The 16377-nt window shown below is 36.4% G+C and overlaps 2 protein-coding genes across 2 annotated transcripts; one reads left to right on the top strand and one right to left on the bottom strand.

Moving 5' to 3' along the window:
• Positions 1–7467: 7467 nt before the first annotated feature.
• Positions 7468–9014, bottom strand: LOC106445212 (uncharacterized protein At5g39865-like). Its single transcript, XM_013886729.3, has one exon. The coding sequence runs from the start codon at positions 8801–8803 to the stop codon at positions 7622–7624; it is 1182 nt and encodes a 393-aa protein (XP_013742183.1). The 5' UTR covers positions 8804–9014; the 3' UTR covers positions 7468–7621.
• Positions 9015–9908: 894 nt separating this feature from the next.
• LOC106445214 (condensin-1 complex subunit CAP-D2) lies at positions 9909–16362 on the top strand. Its single transcript, XM_048777925.1, has 16 exons — positions 9909–10205; positions 10857–11179; positions 11248–11408; positions 11503–12691; positions 12811–13002; positions 13111–13764; positions 13864–14040; positions 14168–14235; positions 14327–14549; positions 14635–14734; positions 14828–14943; positions 15015–15072; positions 15159–15310; positions 15403–15607; positions 15711–15929; positions 16029–16362. Exons 1-16 carry the CDS (start codon positions 10070–10072, stop codon positions 16127–16129), a joined length of 4074 nt encoding a protein of 1357 aa, XP_048633882.1. The 5' UTR covers positions 9909–10069; the 3' UTR covers positions 16130–16362.
• The last annotated feature ends 15 nt before the right edge of the window (positions 16363–16377 follow it).

Genomic DNA, 16377 nt, shown 5'->3' on the forward strand with positions numbered 1-16377 from the left:
AAAATAATTCAACTAATAAAAATGCAGTATTTTGTAATTGGTCAAAATTTTCAAATCACATTAAATTTTATCTAAAATATTGAGAACTTCGCTTATTATGAAGCAAAACAAAAATAGTATTAATAACAAACGATTAAGATGGGTTTTCATAAAACAAATTATAATGGTGTAATAGAATCTTCATATGTAATTTTTTTTAAACAAATTCACATATATTAAAACGATGGAAGTGACAATGACAAATTATTTTTCGAAAAACCCACAAAATTCCGAAAAGCCCTATAGCCCTTACTATAAGAGCCGGACCGGGCTTTGAATTCTAGGCCCAAAATAAATTCGGGTCGGCCAAGACCGGACTCAAATATTTACGGGTTTAGCGGTTTTGGACCAGGTCGAGCCAGCCTGAATTGACACTCCTAGTTGTACAATCGTCTAGTAATAATTTTGCATAATTTGTAGCAAAATAATAAATCAGTAGTAACAAGATAGAGTGATTATGTCAACAAAAATTAATCTAAATATTATTACTGAAGTTTCTTAAAACATAACAATTTCATACTATTATATGTTTCTCATTGATTTCCTAAATCTACAATATTAATGGCATATACGAAAAACGAATTACTATGTAGATTTTTAGTTCAATTAAATTTTAGCCGATTATTTGCCACTTTGCTATTCTTTTTTCGTCTATGAATTTCATTGATGAAACACAGAGATACAATAAGTACAAGAGACAATGATAAATACCGCTTTGCTATTCTAGTTCACATAATTCTTTTTTCTTCTCTTTTCTGTTTGTAACAGTAATATTTTTCCATGACTTTTTTTGGACTGAATTTTCCATGACTTCCTTAACTCAGAAGTCATTTTTTGTCATCAATATAAACATTCATTGAAACTCTGCAAACCAAACATGTAATTCAAAATCCATATGAACAGCAAAAGACTATTGTTTTCTAGCACTGCATACAAGACTATCCGTCCTTAAATTCATTGTTTGTGGTATTTGAAAGAGCTCTGAAATGTGAAAACTTCTTTAGATTTTGATATCTTCTAAACAATCTGTAATTCTTGGTCATTCTTCTGACACCGAAACCATTTTCACCAATTGAAAATATTTTATCGCAAATGTGGCATGAAACTGGTGTAGATAGCCAATAGATGGTGTTTCAGAATAGATATTCATCGGGCTAATATAAAACCTGAAAAGATAAAGTAAAGATCTGTCTAGTTAGACTACTTTCGTTTGCAGCGTGTTTACTTCAGCTAATAAACGAAGTATGATTTAAATAATCAATGTATTCTATAAAAATAATGCAGATAAACAAAAAATAACTAGTACTAACAAATAATGTAAATCCGTGTCGAATTGAAGGTCATGAGAATCCGTGTCGTCCGGGTCGATCGGCTCCTTCTGTCGGACCACTATCCAAGAATTTCTTGAAATCATTATCCAAAAATTACAACATATCCTAGTTCAGAAAAAAAAAAAAGAATTACAACACATCTAATCTAACTCCAATTTATATAAACTTCAATTAAAATACTAGTTCAAGTTAGATGATGAAAACTATTAAGCCTGTTTCCATGTTACGACATGCTGATGTCTTATCACTTAACCTTCTTGATTTTTTCTCTTGTTGAAACCTAATTTTCTAGTCCTCGAATGAATTTTCTTCAAATGGTACATAGACATTGAGGTCAGCCAAGAAAACACGCGCGGGTGTCCATTTTTTCCTTTTGTTTTCTATATTTGGTTTTGATAGGAAGAAAGAAACTCTTCTCCTTTCCAAATATATCTAGCTTTTTATATTTGTAATATACATCGATTAAATTTGTGCAGAGAAGAAAATTGAAAATATTAGTGAAACAAGTCTGGCAACACATGAAGGCAGTCGTATGATAAGATAGATATCCGATTTGATGTTGTCTTGTCTTTTCACTTTCTTTCTCTAAACTAAATGATAATTTTCCTTCTTTTCTTAATTTTATTGTAATTTCTTGAAATCATCATCGCATCTTACGGTTTGTTCCACCCTTTAATGCATTTATGTTTCGTTGTCTTTTGTTAATTTCTTAACCGTTGAACTCACTTTCGATTGTAAGTGTTTAAACCCACGTAACTCTTAGGTTATGAATGGGAGGTGGAGAAAATAGCGGTTCTTCCATTCAAGTGTATCGTACACACATCAATTGCCGTTCATGCAAATTATTTGATTTTAATAAGTGGTTCAGTTTAATTAATAAAGTAATCAAAACAGTAGTTATGGTTCAAGCAATCCAAATTTTAAAAACACAAGGGTTTTGATGTGTATATGGTGTATCCTCCTACTTTTATTTTAGTATTCATTTTTTGTTATTCTTTTGTTTAATAAAAGTTTGAATATTGTAAGACTATTATGTTACATAACTATAAAGCTTAATAAACTAGTCTCTTAAAAAACAAAAATATTTTAAATCATCTAATTTTTTTTACAACAAAATATCACCTAATTTAAAACTGTAAAAAATAATACTTTTTATATTCAAGCATAATATACATAGAATACATGTAATATAACATATATTTGCTTATAAACTGTTTTTAAAACTCTCTTAATATACAAAAGATTATTTTTTTAATTTTTTTTGTATATAAAGATTGATGTTTTACTTTTAGTTAATGCTGTTTTCTAAGACATAATATATTAACAATATTATATGATAATAAATTATAAATAAATATTTTTAAGTTAAATTATGAAATATACTGAAAATATATTATTTTAAGTGAATATAATAATCATAAATATTTTAAACCGCTTGATCTGGTTAATCCGCTTGATCCACTTTTGTTCCACTAGATCTGCAACGTAAATTAACATAAGAAATGGTTGCACAAGAAAAGAAATTCGACAAACAGTTGCTTATAAATGATTTTTCATGTGCTGGCAAAAGAAATATACTCTGCATGCTTTTAATTAACTTAAATATATAAGTAGGTCCTTGCATACAAAGTATAGTTTAATTTTTTTTTTATGATAAAGATTTTTCTTTTAGTAGGTCCTCGCTTGTTGACAAAAAAAAAAAAAGTAGGTCCTCGCTTAATCAGATCCCAGGGTTCTGCTTTTTGATGCATTACTTTGAGGATTTTGTGCCTATCCAACTTCATCTCGAAGTGTACTGTCACTCGTAAGAAAATAGCTTACAGCTGTATGATCTTCAGATACTATATAAGTGAGGTGTCCTTTTAATCAGTCAATTTCAGATTACTTTTGTCAGTTTAGATCAATTTGTATGGAAATTTGAACTATTATTTGAAAAGTTATTTTATTGCTTTGAACTCTCAAGTAAAAATTAGAATGATTAAATTTGTCGCTATTTCTAATAAATATTTAAATTTGCTTATATATTATTTAAAATAATTAATGAATTATTTTTGAAAAACGTGAATGTATTGTTAAGTCTTATCTTTGATTGACATCTTCTAATTTACGTCTCTTGAAGCAGAATGTTAGAAAAAGGCTAACAAAAAAAAACGAACAAGGATCACGAGGACTCTCCTATTACATAAGTTGAGACAATGCCCCTTTAGATATCTCGAATTCCTACATGTAAAATTAATGTTTTATCAATCGATAATGACAATGTCAGTAGCCTAAGGTAGAATCTAAAGAATCAAATAGTACTGAATCTTTCGGATTACGGGCACGCAACAAAAGCCTCTCAGTCTTAAGTCATGACCCATGGATGTGGATTCTTTTTACAGTATCAGTAATTATATCCAATACACATGATAGACTACGTACTCTTTTTTTTTTTTTTTTTTTTTGTAACAAGACTATGTACTCATATTTACAAAAATATATAGGTGAAAAGAAAGAGACGAGAAAAGCTGGAGTTTCCACTTACACTCCTAAAAGTATTGTGGCAAAGACAGAAGAAGTGTTTGGTAAGGTTTGCAAATGGGTAAATAAAGAATAAAAACAAGAAGACAGGTGGTGAAACAGTAATTCTCAGCTACTCTTTATTTGGTGAAAGAAGTTTTACTTCAACAGTTGTAAGTTATAACATGGAACAAGATTTTATAGTGTGGTCATGTAATAATGATCTTGTTTCCAGTTATTACCCTGTCTGCAACCCAAGGCACCTAATCAATTGCATGCAAAAACAAAATGTGAGCATGCATTTTTAATATACTATATATCTATAGTATATGATAGTCTAGTCCTTTTTTTGTCACGAATATGATAGTCTAGTCTGTTCTCCAGGGCCGTCTCAAATTAATTTTAGGCCATGTTCAAAAAAAATTTTAAACGTACATTTTATCAAGTAATTTTAAAATTTAATAACTTTGTCTATTTTTTTTTAATTATAAATTCTAAATTTAGCATTATATCTAAAATTTTAAAGTTTTTTACCATAATTTATCTATATATTTTGAAAAATCCTTAAATTTTTTATTTTTATAATTCGGAGCCCTGTTCGACCGTCCCACTTGCGCTTGCTGCTAGACGGCCCTGCTGTTCTCTATATATAGTTGATTTTTAAAATTTCCATGGATCGCTGTTCAAAGTCTTACATCATTTATGAAGAGAAGATAACTCATAAAACGGTTATTTTAGACATTAATAACGTACCCTGTAGTCGTATTGACCGAGCAAAGCTTAGTTTGTCCAATGTCCATAAAATTGCAACACCATCCAACTGTTATTCAAATGGTTTAATTATTTAAAAGAAACTACTTCAGCAAAAAATACTGATTCGACTTTTGTGGTTAGACGTGGTTTATATCTAAAACAGTAAAACGATTGATTTTTCATTGCATGAGTAAGACTACCGATCAACCTTGTATATTTTAGATGAATACCCAAAAATTTGTTTTTAGTTCATTATAAAAAAAATACCTTAGAATAATACTAGAACACATTTTTTCTGAATATATTTTGATCTGAATATATCACTTTCTTCTTTAAATGCGTCTTGCAAGGTCTCCATGATCCTTCTTAATTCGGTGGTGATTTATGTGTACAACTTCATCGTTCCTTTACCATCTTCCACTTCAAATCAGATAAAGTTAGGTTCCTTTCCACTTCTTCTTTACTGGTTACCCATCAACTTAAACACACATTCCTCCCCAAACCCACAAAACGTTGTCATTTCTTCAGATCAAACGGGTATGTGTAAAGACACAAGTTAGATATGTTAATTTCATAGTATAATTTTAGTTGCATATACGTGTGGTAAAGGATCACTATGTGCATATATATGTTTGTTTCTCAGTGTATGTATTGGAATAAGATTTTGTCTAGATACAAATTGATTTGACAAGACAAGACACTGGTATGATTTTGCGTGTGTGAAGATGTGATGTGGACTTATGTTGACTTGACCCCCTCATTCTCTCCTCATTTTATAGTCAATCATTTTTTTTACATATCCAATACGTTTATTTAGAATCTGCTTAATTGCTATTTATTATTTGACCACTATTCTAAAAATCCCTTATGATTATACTTCTCTATCCAAAAACTTCATAGTTTTAGTTTCTTCCTCTAAAAACATTTTGGATTTCACATATGATTTTCTGTACAAGTACTTAGAAAATGGAAAGCTGAGGCTTCTGGCAACCTATACACCAAATCAAAGGACAAAAAGAAACACATACAGTGTATCAGTGTTATCTTCGCATCACTAAATTCTATTTGAGTCAAATAGTTGCAAACAAAGTGTGTTACCCCTTTCAGAGTCACATCTTCAGACACCATGGGAACGGTATCAAATAGAACCTTGTAATAGGCAGCTTCTACTTTTGATTATCAAGTTTGCATCATAAAGACTCGGCTCTTGAAGCAGAATATCAGACATCGTGTTGTTATAGAGACAATGCACTGGAATATCGCCAATAGTCTCTCCAGTGGAAAGCTTCAAGGCCCTTTTCCTTCTTTTCTATTGATTTTTAAGAGGCCCTGAGAAGGAAACATCATCAAGAAAAGAAATCAGATTCTATCAAATGCACCATGAGAAGAACATGTCGAGTTGGAATGGAGGCGGCAATCTCCAAGAAGGCTTGACAAACGACGACATCGTCGCTTGGTGGTTCTCTCTCGTGCCGTCGGAAGTTTAGCTGTCGGGTGAATTGAGTTTTGTTTGTGTTTGGATTCTTCTTTTGGGTCTTGGTTTCGGCGGAGCGGTCGGAAGCTGTAGGAACCATAGCATTAAGGTTTGAGGGCGCCTTTTTCTCGGTAGCTAGCGGTGCGCGGCTCTCGATCTCGACCGGTCTCGGTTTGCAAGGTTCGAGCTTGACTCTTAACGAATCAGGTTCTTAGACTTTGTCTGGCTATCATCTAGTTTGTCTCATTCCTCTTAGGTTTCTTTGTTTAGTTTCGTTTTCGCATTCTGCTACCTGTTTACTGTGTAACGTCTGTCTCAAATTCGAAAATTGGTATAATAATTTAATATTTTACCAAAAAAAAAGAAAAAAAGAACACACCACCATTACCATTACGTACACTTGTTATCCAACTCAGTAGTTAAATCATTATCAATTAAGCAATATTCCAAAAGATAAACAAACAATGGAACTGTTTTCTATAACTTACTTAGACCATCTCCAATGGTACTCTATAATTTTCTCTATATTTCACTCTAAAATAGAGTAACTCTATTATAGAGTTGGATTTGCTCCAATGGTTCACTCTATAATAGAGTTACTCTATAATAGAGTGAAATATAGAGTATTCTTATTTTTTCACTCTATATTTGGAGTAAAAAAATAAGATTACTCTATATTTCACTCTATTATAGAGTAACTCTATTATAGAGTGAACCATTGGAGCAAATTTAACTCTATAATAGAATTACTCTATTTTAGTGTAAATTATAGAGGAAAAAATAGAGTGCCCTTGGAGATGCTCTTACATCTACTGTTGCTGAAGTAGGCATATGGAAGTCCAACACATTTTAATCTCTTCACCTTTTTCAGAACAGTAGCTGGCTTTCTGCCTTCTCTAGCCTCTGGTGTTACCATCATGAGCGAGACCTGAGACCCTGAATATATATATATATATATATATATATCATTTAAACAGGAACCAAAAGCGGTTTGAGACCCTATACAGCCTTCTCTTCAGCTCTTTATTGGGTGAAATAGCTAAACCATCAAGCGGTTCACCAATACTTTCTTAAAAATGATGAGACTTTAGTGGAAAGTTATTCAACTCGTCTGGTAGCCCAACAAAAAGGATAGAAGAGCAAGTAACAAAAAGGATAGAAGAGCAACTCTCCTGTCATGATAAGACCAAAATTTACAGCAATCAAGCAAGACAGCAGACAATTATATTCTATACATTGTTCAGAGAGTAACAACACCCACTAAGACATGAAAGAGAAAATTCCTCTGTACAAAGATAAATTTACTTCAATTCAAATTCGTTACGTTATAACACGACCGATGAGTGGGGTTGTCCTGAATAAGAGGTAGACTAATTGGGAAACCAATAACATCTTAGTAATAATTAGCTTGCCTTGAAGCCATTTCTTATTGTAATATACAAATACTAAACCCAATACCAATAAGACTTGTTCACCTCTCACAATTCATACAATCACTCTAAACCCCCTTACACCCACACTTTACTTAGATACAACACTCAAGACAACGCACCAATCCATTCTCATTGCACTTCGAACACCGCTTGAACATTTCGTCTTCCTCCTCAAACACTTTAGTACTACCATCACAGTTGTTACAAGGCACAAACCTTGCATCACCACAGCTCCTGCATGTCCCCAAGCATTCACAAACAGAGAAGCCTTTCAACATCTCAGCTAACTCGCCGCTATCGTTTAGCTTCATAACCTCCTCGACTCCACCAATGTGGGTATCCCCGATAAACACCTGAGGCAAACAAACCGGTTTCTCCGCATCCCCGAGCGTGCTTTGAAGCTCTTTCCTGTATTTAGAATCCATTGAGATGTCACGCTCGTCTACAGTCACTTGAAACCCTTTTAATATCGTTCTAACGCAACAGCAGTCCTCGTAAGTCTTTCGAATCCCTCTGAGGGTTGTGAAGTAGAGTACAATCTTGTCTTCTGCTTTGGCCTGTGTAGTACTCAGTGCACTAGCGGGCAAAGCTTTCTTGTAAGAAGAGACAATGATAGGATCTAAACCAGACAAGAAAGATTCTTCAGACAAATGCTTCCAAAGAGGTTGCTTTGGTTTATAAGATAGTGGGACCCAACCATCTTCTACTTCTTGTTCGACTCTCACGACTTCGTAAGACTCGTCTAGTTTCAAAGCCGACACATTCGGATCCGGGTCGGGTTTAGGGAAAAGATCCGAATCTAAACTTGAGATAGGCTTACAAAGCTTAGGGCTTTCGAATGCGAACTCGTAAGACTCGTCTAATTTCAAAGCCGACACAATCCGATCCGGGTCGGGTTTAGGGTAAAGATCCGAATCTAGGCTGGAGATAGGCTTACCGAGTTTAGGGCTTTCGAACTCGAACTCCTCGTCGTCGTCTAAGCCGTCCATAAGCTCCCACGTGTTGATGACTGAGTCAGGAGAGAACGAGTCGAGTGAGACCGGGTCTGGACCGGAGATTGAGATACGATCGGAGGCGGTTTTGGGTTCGTGGAGGTCGATGAGGAGGAGAGAACCGTAGGAGGTGGAGGTGAGGGAGACGAGGTGGTGAGTGTCGCCTTTTCTTGCCGGAGGGTGGTGAACCAGCGGCGTCGGGAAAGAGAAAGCTCTGTGGATCGCCGGAGAAGGTGAACTCATTGTCGTAGAAGAAGCGGTTTTGGAAGGAGAAGAACCCATTTTTGAGTCGCTGAGGTTTGAAAGTTTGTTTCTTTACTCTTTCTGGGAAGAGAAGAGAAGAAGGAGAGAGGTGGAGAATAGCTGTCAATGGCAGTTGGAGATGGTAGAAGATATTTAATATGGCGGAAGAACGATATGGTGGTGATGTTGATTTTCCTACAACCAATTCTCGATTTGATTTTGACTCTGTAAGAAGAAGAAGTTGTCTATAAGTTGGGCGCAATATTTATAGTCTTATTAATTTAGATTAGAGGCGAGAAACAGAAAATATAAATTAAATTAAAATGTCATTATCTATGTAACCGCAATCTTTACCAAAAAAAAATATTGACATTTCATTTTCCAGAGATTTTACAGTATATATGCTCAAAAAGTATATAATAAAATATTTTAATTTAATGAAAATGTATTTTAAAAAAACAACTTTTCTTTTGATAAAGTATGAAACTAAATGATTGAATACCTCTCTATACAGGATATTTTTTTTTAAAAAAAAATATATATATAGTACTATATAAAATTAGTGATTATAATAAATTTCGAGATATGACTTGGACAGAGTATTAATGTAAATAATTTAATCAATGACTTTAGGGGAAAGTTTCTGTACCTGACCTGTTATGGATATCTTGCTTAATTTCTTAATCTTGCTTGATTAATTTTGTCATCTTTTTATGTGCACATTACTTTTTAGTTTATTGACATGATGTAGTGTTATGCTGTCTGGTACAATTAAATGACTTATTTGTAGATACAAATCCGCACGAGAAAGTTATATGGTGCTTTGCTGTTCTTTTATAGGGTCAAATGCTTTTGCTGGTACATACTTACATGTAATTTTATGATTTAATAATATGTTGTCTAGTTTAAACCGTTTTGGAAAAAAAAAACTAGGAAAAACTTCAATTCAAAATAATTGAGTTTACTTTCTTGTAAATAAAATAGATTAAACTATAAAATAAAATAAAAATAACTCATGCGCCAAAATAATTTGATTAATAATCATAATTGCTTCCCCATTTGGGCCAGTCAAGCCACGGAGATACGCATCGTCGTCATCAATGCTCGGATAATTTAATTTCGACACTTTATTAATAAAAAAAAAATTAATCACGGAAACTCATACCCGGACCCGACCCAATACTGTGGGTCCAAGTCTTCCCGCTCCGTCGCTATTTTCAATTTTGATTTCGAAATTACAACTCGCCAAAATCTCTCTCTCTCCCCTCCCACCAACAACGTCTCTCAGTTTCTCTCTCTAAGAAAATGGCTCCTCCCTTCGTCTTCCCCCAAATTCTACGAGCCCTAGAAGAAGATCCCGAAGACAATCACCGCTTGTTCGCTCAGAATCCCGTCGACGTCACCTCCCTTCGTCCTTCGGATCTCGAAGAATTCGTCAAAGGTAAAACTCTTCTTCACTCTATTAGATGCAACTGTCGAACTTACAGTAATAGGTTCACTCCAAAATGGTTTAGGCTTCATTTGCGTTGCATTGATTCTGAGATTCACGGAGCTAAGGTTATATGCTTAATACATATATGTTTCTTATCCAATTTGGGAACATAATAAGTGCTGTTCGTTTGGTTGACGCAGCTACCTGCGGCTGCGTCGGCATCAATTTTTTTAATAAACTCTTGCTCGTTTCATTGACGGCGGTACTGCGTCTAAACGCTGCGTCCTCGCGTCGATCGCCGAAAAAATCTGCGTCTGCGATTAAAACTGCATTGGCGTTGGCGTCTACAAAACGAACAATAACTATTTTCATTGACGCAGACGCCGACGCTCACGCCTACGCCGAAAACTGCGGCAACTAAACGAACATAACTATACTATATACATATTATATTAACCAGTGATTTTTAAAAAAATAGACTTACGCGGCTTCTACGCATCCGCCTAGTCAGCAAATCGGACCTAAACGAAACGATTTTTAGATCGATAATCTTCGTCTTAAACATTGATATTAACCATTAGAATTTTTATGGACCCGAGGCTAATGTTTCATCTGGCTATGTTGATATGTGAGCCTTTTTTTTTGATATGTGGAACGCAGGTGTATCATTTGATCTATCTGATAGAGAACTCTTCTGTATCGAAGACCAAGACGTTTTCGACCGTGTCTACTCTTTAGTTAGGGACTTCTATACCCTTCCTCCATCTTGCAAGTGTAACCTTGTGGAAAGCCTCCGTTCCAATCTAAGTGTCCTTCTTCCCAATGTGGATTCCATCTCACGGTCTGTACAGGACCAGGAGGATGAAGTTCCAATCATTGATAGGATCACATCTCATCGCAATGCCTTGAAGATGTACACTTTCTTTCTCTTCACTATTATCATGACTGAAGAGGCACATGTTAGCTCAGTGGACAGCACAAAGGTGAGTTCTTTTTTTTCAAGGTTACAGAGTAGATTGCATTTTGATATATTGTTGTTGTGGATGAACAGGTTGCGGCACGAGGGAGGAAGAAGCAGGCTGTTCAGTCATGGAGCTGGGAGCCTCAGAGGGGTAGGATGCTCAATTTGATTGCAAACTCTCTTGAGATCAACTTGTCCTTGCTCTTTGGATCATCAGAGCTTGATGAAAACTACCTGTCTTTCATTGTCAAGTAATTTTCTTTGAACTGATGAATCCTTTGTTTATCTTGCTTACTCCATGTTAAAGATACAGTTTTTTAGCTTTTTCATTTTGTTTCCTTGTAGAAACGCGTTCTCTCTTTTTGAGAATGCTGCGATCTTGAAAGATCCTGAGGCAAAAGATGCACTGTGTCGCATCATAGGGGCATCTGCTACAAAGTACCGTTACATTGTGCAGTCATGTGCATCAGTCATGCATTTGATACACAAGTATGATTTTGCTGTTGTACACGTTGCTGATGCAGTTGCTAGAGCTGAAAGTAAGTACTCAGATGGTACCTTGGCCGTGACAATCATTAGAGATATTGGGAGGACTGATCCAAAAGCCTATGTTAAAGATACAGCTGGGGCTGATAATGTGGGACGTTTCTTGGTTGAGCTTGCTGATCGTTTGCCAAAAGTAATGTCGACAAATGTTGGAGTCTTGGTCCCTCATTTTGGTGGTGAATCATACAAGATAAGGAACGCGCTAGTCGGTGTTCTTGGAAAGCTGGTTGCTAAAGCTTTTAATGATGCCGAGGGAGATGTGAGTTCCAAGTCCGTTCGTCTGCGAACTAAGCAAGCAATGTTGGAAATTTTGCTGGAACGGTGTAGAGATGTCTCTGCCTATACAAGGAGCAGAGTTCTACAGGTTTGGGCTGAACTGTGTGAAGAGCATTCTGTTTCGATTGGCCTATGGAACGAGGTTGCATCAATATCTGCTGGAAGACTGGAAGATAAGAGTGCAATTGTTAGAAAGTCCGCATTGAATTTACTGATCACGATGTTGCAACATAACCCTTTTGGTCCACAGCTTCGGATAGCGTCATTTGAAGCAACCCTGGAGCAGTATAAAAGAAAACTGAACGAACTTGAACCAAACCGAACTACTGAGGACTCATCAAAAGAGCCAACTTCAGATGGTGACTCATGTAATGGAGATGGTGAAATCGATGACTTGCAACCTGAAGTTACAAATAATACGCATCAAGATAGTCTACCTGATAGCTGTCAGCCAGAGAATGGGGAAGAGATCACTGAGAAGGATGTTTCTGTTCCAGATATTGGTAACATCGAGCAGACCAAGGCCTTGATTGCTTCCCTTGAGGCTGGACTGAGTTTCTCCAGGTGCATGTCAGCTAGTATGCCGATCCTTGTTCAGTTGATGGCTTCATCTTCTGCCAGTGATGTTGAGAATGCTATTCTATTGATGATGAGGTGTAAGCAGTTCCAAATTGATGGTGCGGAAGCTTGTCTCCGTAAAATTCTGCCTCTGGTATGGTCTCTTTTCATATATTGTAACTCACAAAAAGAGCCATTCTTCTGACATTTTATGAGTTAAACATCCCCTTCGTACATTGTCCTAGAATACCTTGTTTTATGTTGTCTCTGCAGGCCTTTTCACAGGATAAGTCCATCTATGAGGCAGTGGAGAATGCCTTCGTTTCAATCTACATAAAGAAAAATCCAGTTGAAACGGCGAGACAGCTGTTGAATCTTGCCATAGATTCGAATATAGGAGATCAAGCAGCATTAGAGTATATTGTTAATGCTTTAGTGTCCAAAGGTGAAATTTCTAGCAGCACGGTAGGTCCCTTCTTTGACTCTAGCGTATGTGTATGCTTTGTAATTATGCTCAATCAATACATGTAGTCAAGAGGCTAATAGTGCTTCTATCGTTTTTTGTCTCTGCAGACTTCGGCTCTGTGGGACTTCTTTTGCTTTAACATCAATGGGACAACTGCGGAGCAAAGTCGTGGGGCTCTGTCTATCCTTTGCATGGCTGCAAAGTCGTCATCTAGGATTCTTGGATCACACATACAGGATATTATTGATATTGGGTTTGGCCGCTGGGCAAAAGTGGAACCTCTACTTGCCAGAACTGCTTGCACTGCTATTCAGCGGCTTTCCGAGGAAGATAGGAAGAAGTTATTGCTCAGCAGTGGCAGCCGACTGTTTGGTATTCTTGAGAGCTTGATCACTGGGAACTGGCTTCCAGAAAACATATATTACACTACAGCTGATAAAGCCATAAGTGCCATATACATGATCCACCCTACTCCGGAAACCTTAGCTGCTACTATTATTAAAAAGTCCCTGAGCACTGTGTTTGACGTAGTTGGACAAGATCAACCACAGAATGATACTGACGATAGTATTGTCGATTTTCTGACCACAGTTCAAGTATCAAAACTCAGTAGATTCTTGTTCGTTGTCAGTCATATTGCCATGAATCAGTTGGTGTATATAGAATCCTGCACCCAGAAGATCCGGAGACAGAAGACTAAAAAGGATAAAGCAGCTGCTGAAAGTCAGAATACAGAAGAAAACCTTGGGGCCGCGCAAGAGGTACAGACAGATTCCGTGAAGTGCAGCTGGTGGTACAAATGTATTGGTTACTTTTTACGTAGTAGTGCTATCTCATGCGATGTTTTCTTTGTTTTACAGAACAATAGCATAAATGCTGAGCTAGGACTGGCTGCCTCTGATGACGCACTGCTTGACACACTCGCTGAAAGAGCAGAGAGAGAAATTGTTTCTGGTGGTTCTGGCGAGAAGAATCTGATTGGGGATTGTGCAACTTTCCTCTCAAAGCTTTGCAGAAATTTTTCTGTGCTGCAAAAGGTAGTTAGTTTTTAAGTTTTTTTTTCTTGTTTCGTTGTTTCTGATGAAGCTGTAAGCTTGTGTTTTAGATCCCTATTCTTTCGCTCCAAATTTATTTTCTTATATATTTGAATTTCCATTCTCACAGCATCCAGAACTACAAGCTTCCGCAATGCTTGCATTATGCAGATGTATGATAATTGATGCAAGTTTCTGGTAAGTTCAAATCTTTATTTCGTTTTCTCTTTATCCTTTACAAAAACTGAACTTATAGTTAAATTAATGTCTAAACCTCACTGTATGCCAGCGAATCAAATCTCCAGCTTCTCTTCACAGTTGTTGAAAACGCACCTTCTGAAGTTGTCCGGTCAAACTGCACCCTTTCCCTTGGAGACTTGGCAGTTCGTTTTCCAAATCTTTTGGAGCCTTGGACAGAAAACATGTATGCCAGGTTACGGGATACTTCTGTTTCGGTCAGGAAAAATGCTGTCCTGGTCCTTTCACATCTTATATTGAACGATATGATGAAGGTATGGCTCATTACCACTCTCCATCCTCCCTTAAAGCACCTATAATAACAGTTTGAGGTTTCATTTTGTGAATCCTGATTTTCAGGTGAAAGGGCATATTAATGAAATGGCTATTTGCATCGAAGATGATGTGGAGAGGATCTCTAGTCTCGCAAAATTGTTTTTCCATGAACTGTCTAAGAAAGGTCAGGCGTGCAATATCTACTTTACATGACATAACCAGTTCAACTTTTGAATCAAATTCAATACTTGACCTCTTTTCTGCTAATAAAATCCAGGATCCAATCCTATATACAATCTACTTCCTGACATACTTGGGCAGTTATCCAACCGGAATTTGAAGAGGGAGTCATTCTGTAATGTCATGCAATTCTTGATTGGCTCCATCAAAAAGGTATATAGCTTTTGGATATTGAAGTTAGAATGACTATCTAATCACACATCTGTATGCTCAACAATCTCCAGGACAAACAGATGGAGGCTCTGGTTGAGAAGCTTTGCAATAGGTTTAGCGGAGTCACAGGTATGCATGTATTGATGATATATTCTTACACCTGTTGTGGTTTGATAGAAAGTACATCCCTCACAAATCTACACCTACAATTTCAGAAACAAAACAGTGGGAATACATTTCGTATTCTCTTTCGTTGCTGACATTCACTGAGAAGGGAATCAAAAAGCTTATCGAGTCATTCAAGTCCTACGAGCACGCTTTAGCAGAGGATCTAGTGACAGAAAATTTTAGAAGCATAATCAACAAGGTAACGTTTCTCTGGTTTTCCTCACCCATGTCATCATCTTCATTATTCTCGTGCTATATGTGAGTTTGGGATCTGGTTGTGAATCTGAACAGGGGAAAAAGTTTGCAAAACCAGAACTTAAAGCGTGCATTGAAGAGTTTGAGGAGAAGCTCAACAAGTTCCATTTGGAAAAGAAAGAACAAGAAGAAACCGCAAGAAACGCTCAGCTTCATGTAGAGAAAACCAAGAACATGGAATCTCTTGTTGTCCCCAGCAAAGTGAAAGAAGAACCTGTAGAAGAATATGACGAAGGTGAAGGTTAGTGGACTCTCTTGGCTAAAGCAAAGTTCACTGTACAAGACGGATACTCTCTCTCTATCTCTATCTCTCTTTCTAAAGCACACTTCTATGTGTTTCCCAGGTGCTTCAGACAGTGAAATTGTGGATCCAACAATGGAAGAAGCAGGAGATAGTTTAAAAGCATCCGACTCTGAGGAAGAGCCAGCAATGGAAGAAGCTGGAGATAGTTCGAACGCATCCGACTCCGAGGAAGAGCCATCTGACTCGGAGGAAGAAGAACCAGATTATGAGAAAAGTGGTATCAATAGTCCTCATTCCTTAAACCAAAACACCAGTGGCGGTATGCAAAAACTTTCATATATATCTTAAACAATCTCCCACAACTTTAGTTACATGAATCCCTTAAAGAAACAGTTGAGTAAAATTCTTTGGTTTTCAGGGGATGAAAGCGAATCCGAAAGCAGCAACGTCAAGAGAGGAAACCGTAAAGAGACATCGAGCAAACTCAGGAGAAGCCTGAGGTCAGCAAGTAGAACGTAGAGAAACCGTGTCAGGGGCAGAGAGAGAGTGTGGTTAAGTTGCTCAACATCTCGAGAGCTATCTTATAACTAGGTCTGTTTTATTCACTGCTTTGGTTTTCATTTTGATAATGCCTAGACGTTGAAGGATCAATCACATCTATTTGTCTATGGTGATATGATGAATGTTTAGCTGTGACAACTTGTAGCCAATACGTCCTGAATTGATTTTGTAGTAAATTCTTTTTGTGTATTCTTGGTAATGGCAAC

Source organism: Brassica napus, chromosome A4 (genome assembly GCF_020379485.1).
Source record: "Brassica napus cultivar Da-Ae chromosome A4, Da-Ae, whole genome shotgun sequence".
Classification (NCBI taxonomy): domain Eukaryota; kingdom Viridiplantae; phylum Streptophyta; class Magnoliopsida; order Brassicales; family Brassicaceae; genus Brassica; species Brassica napus.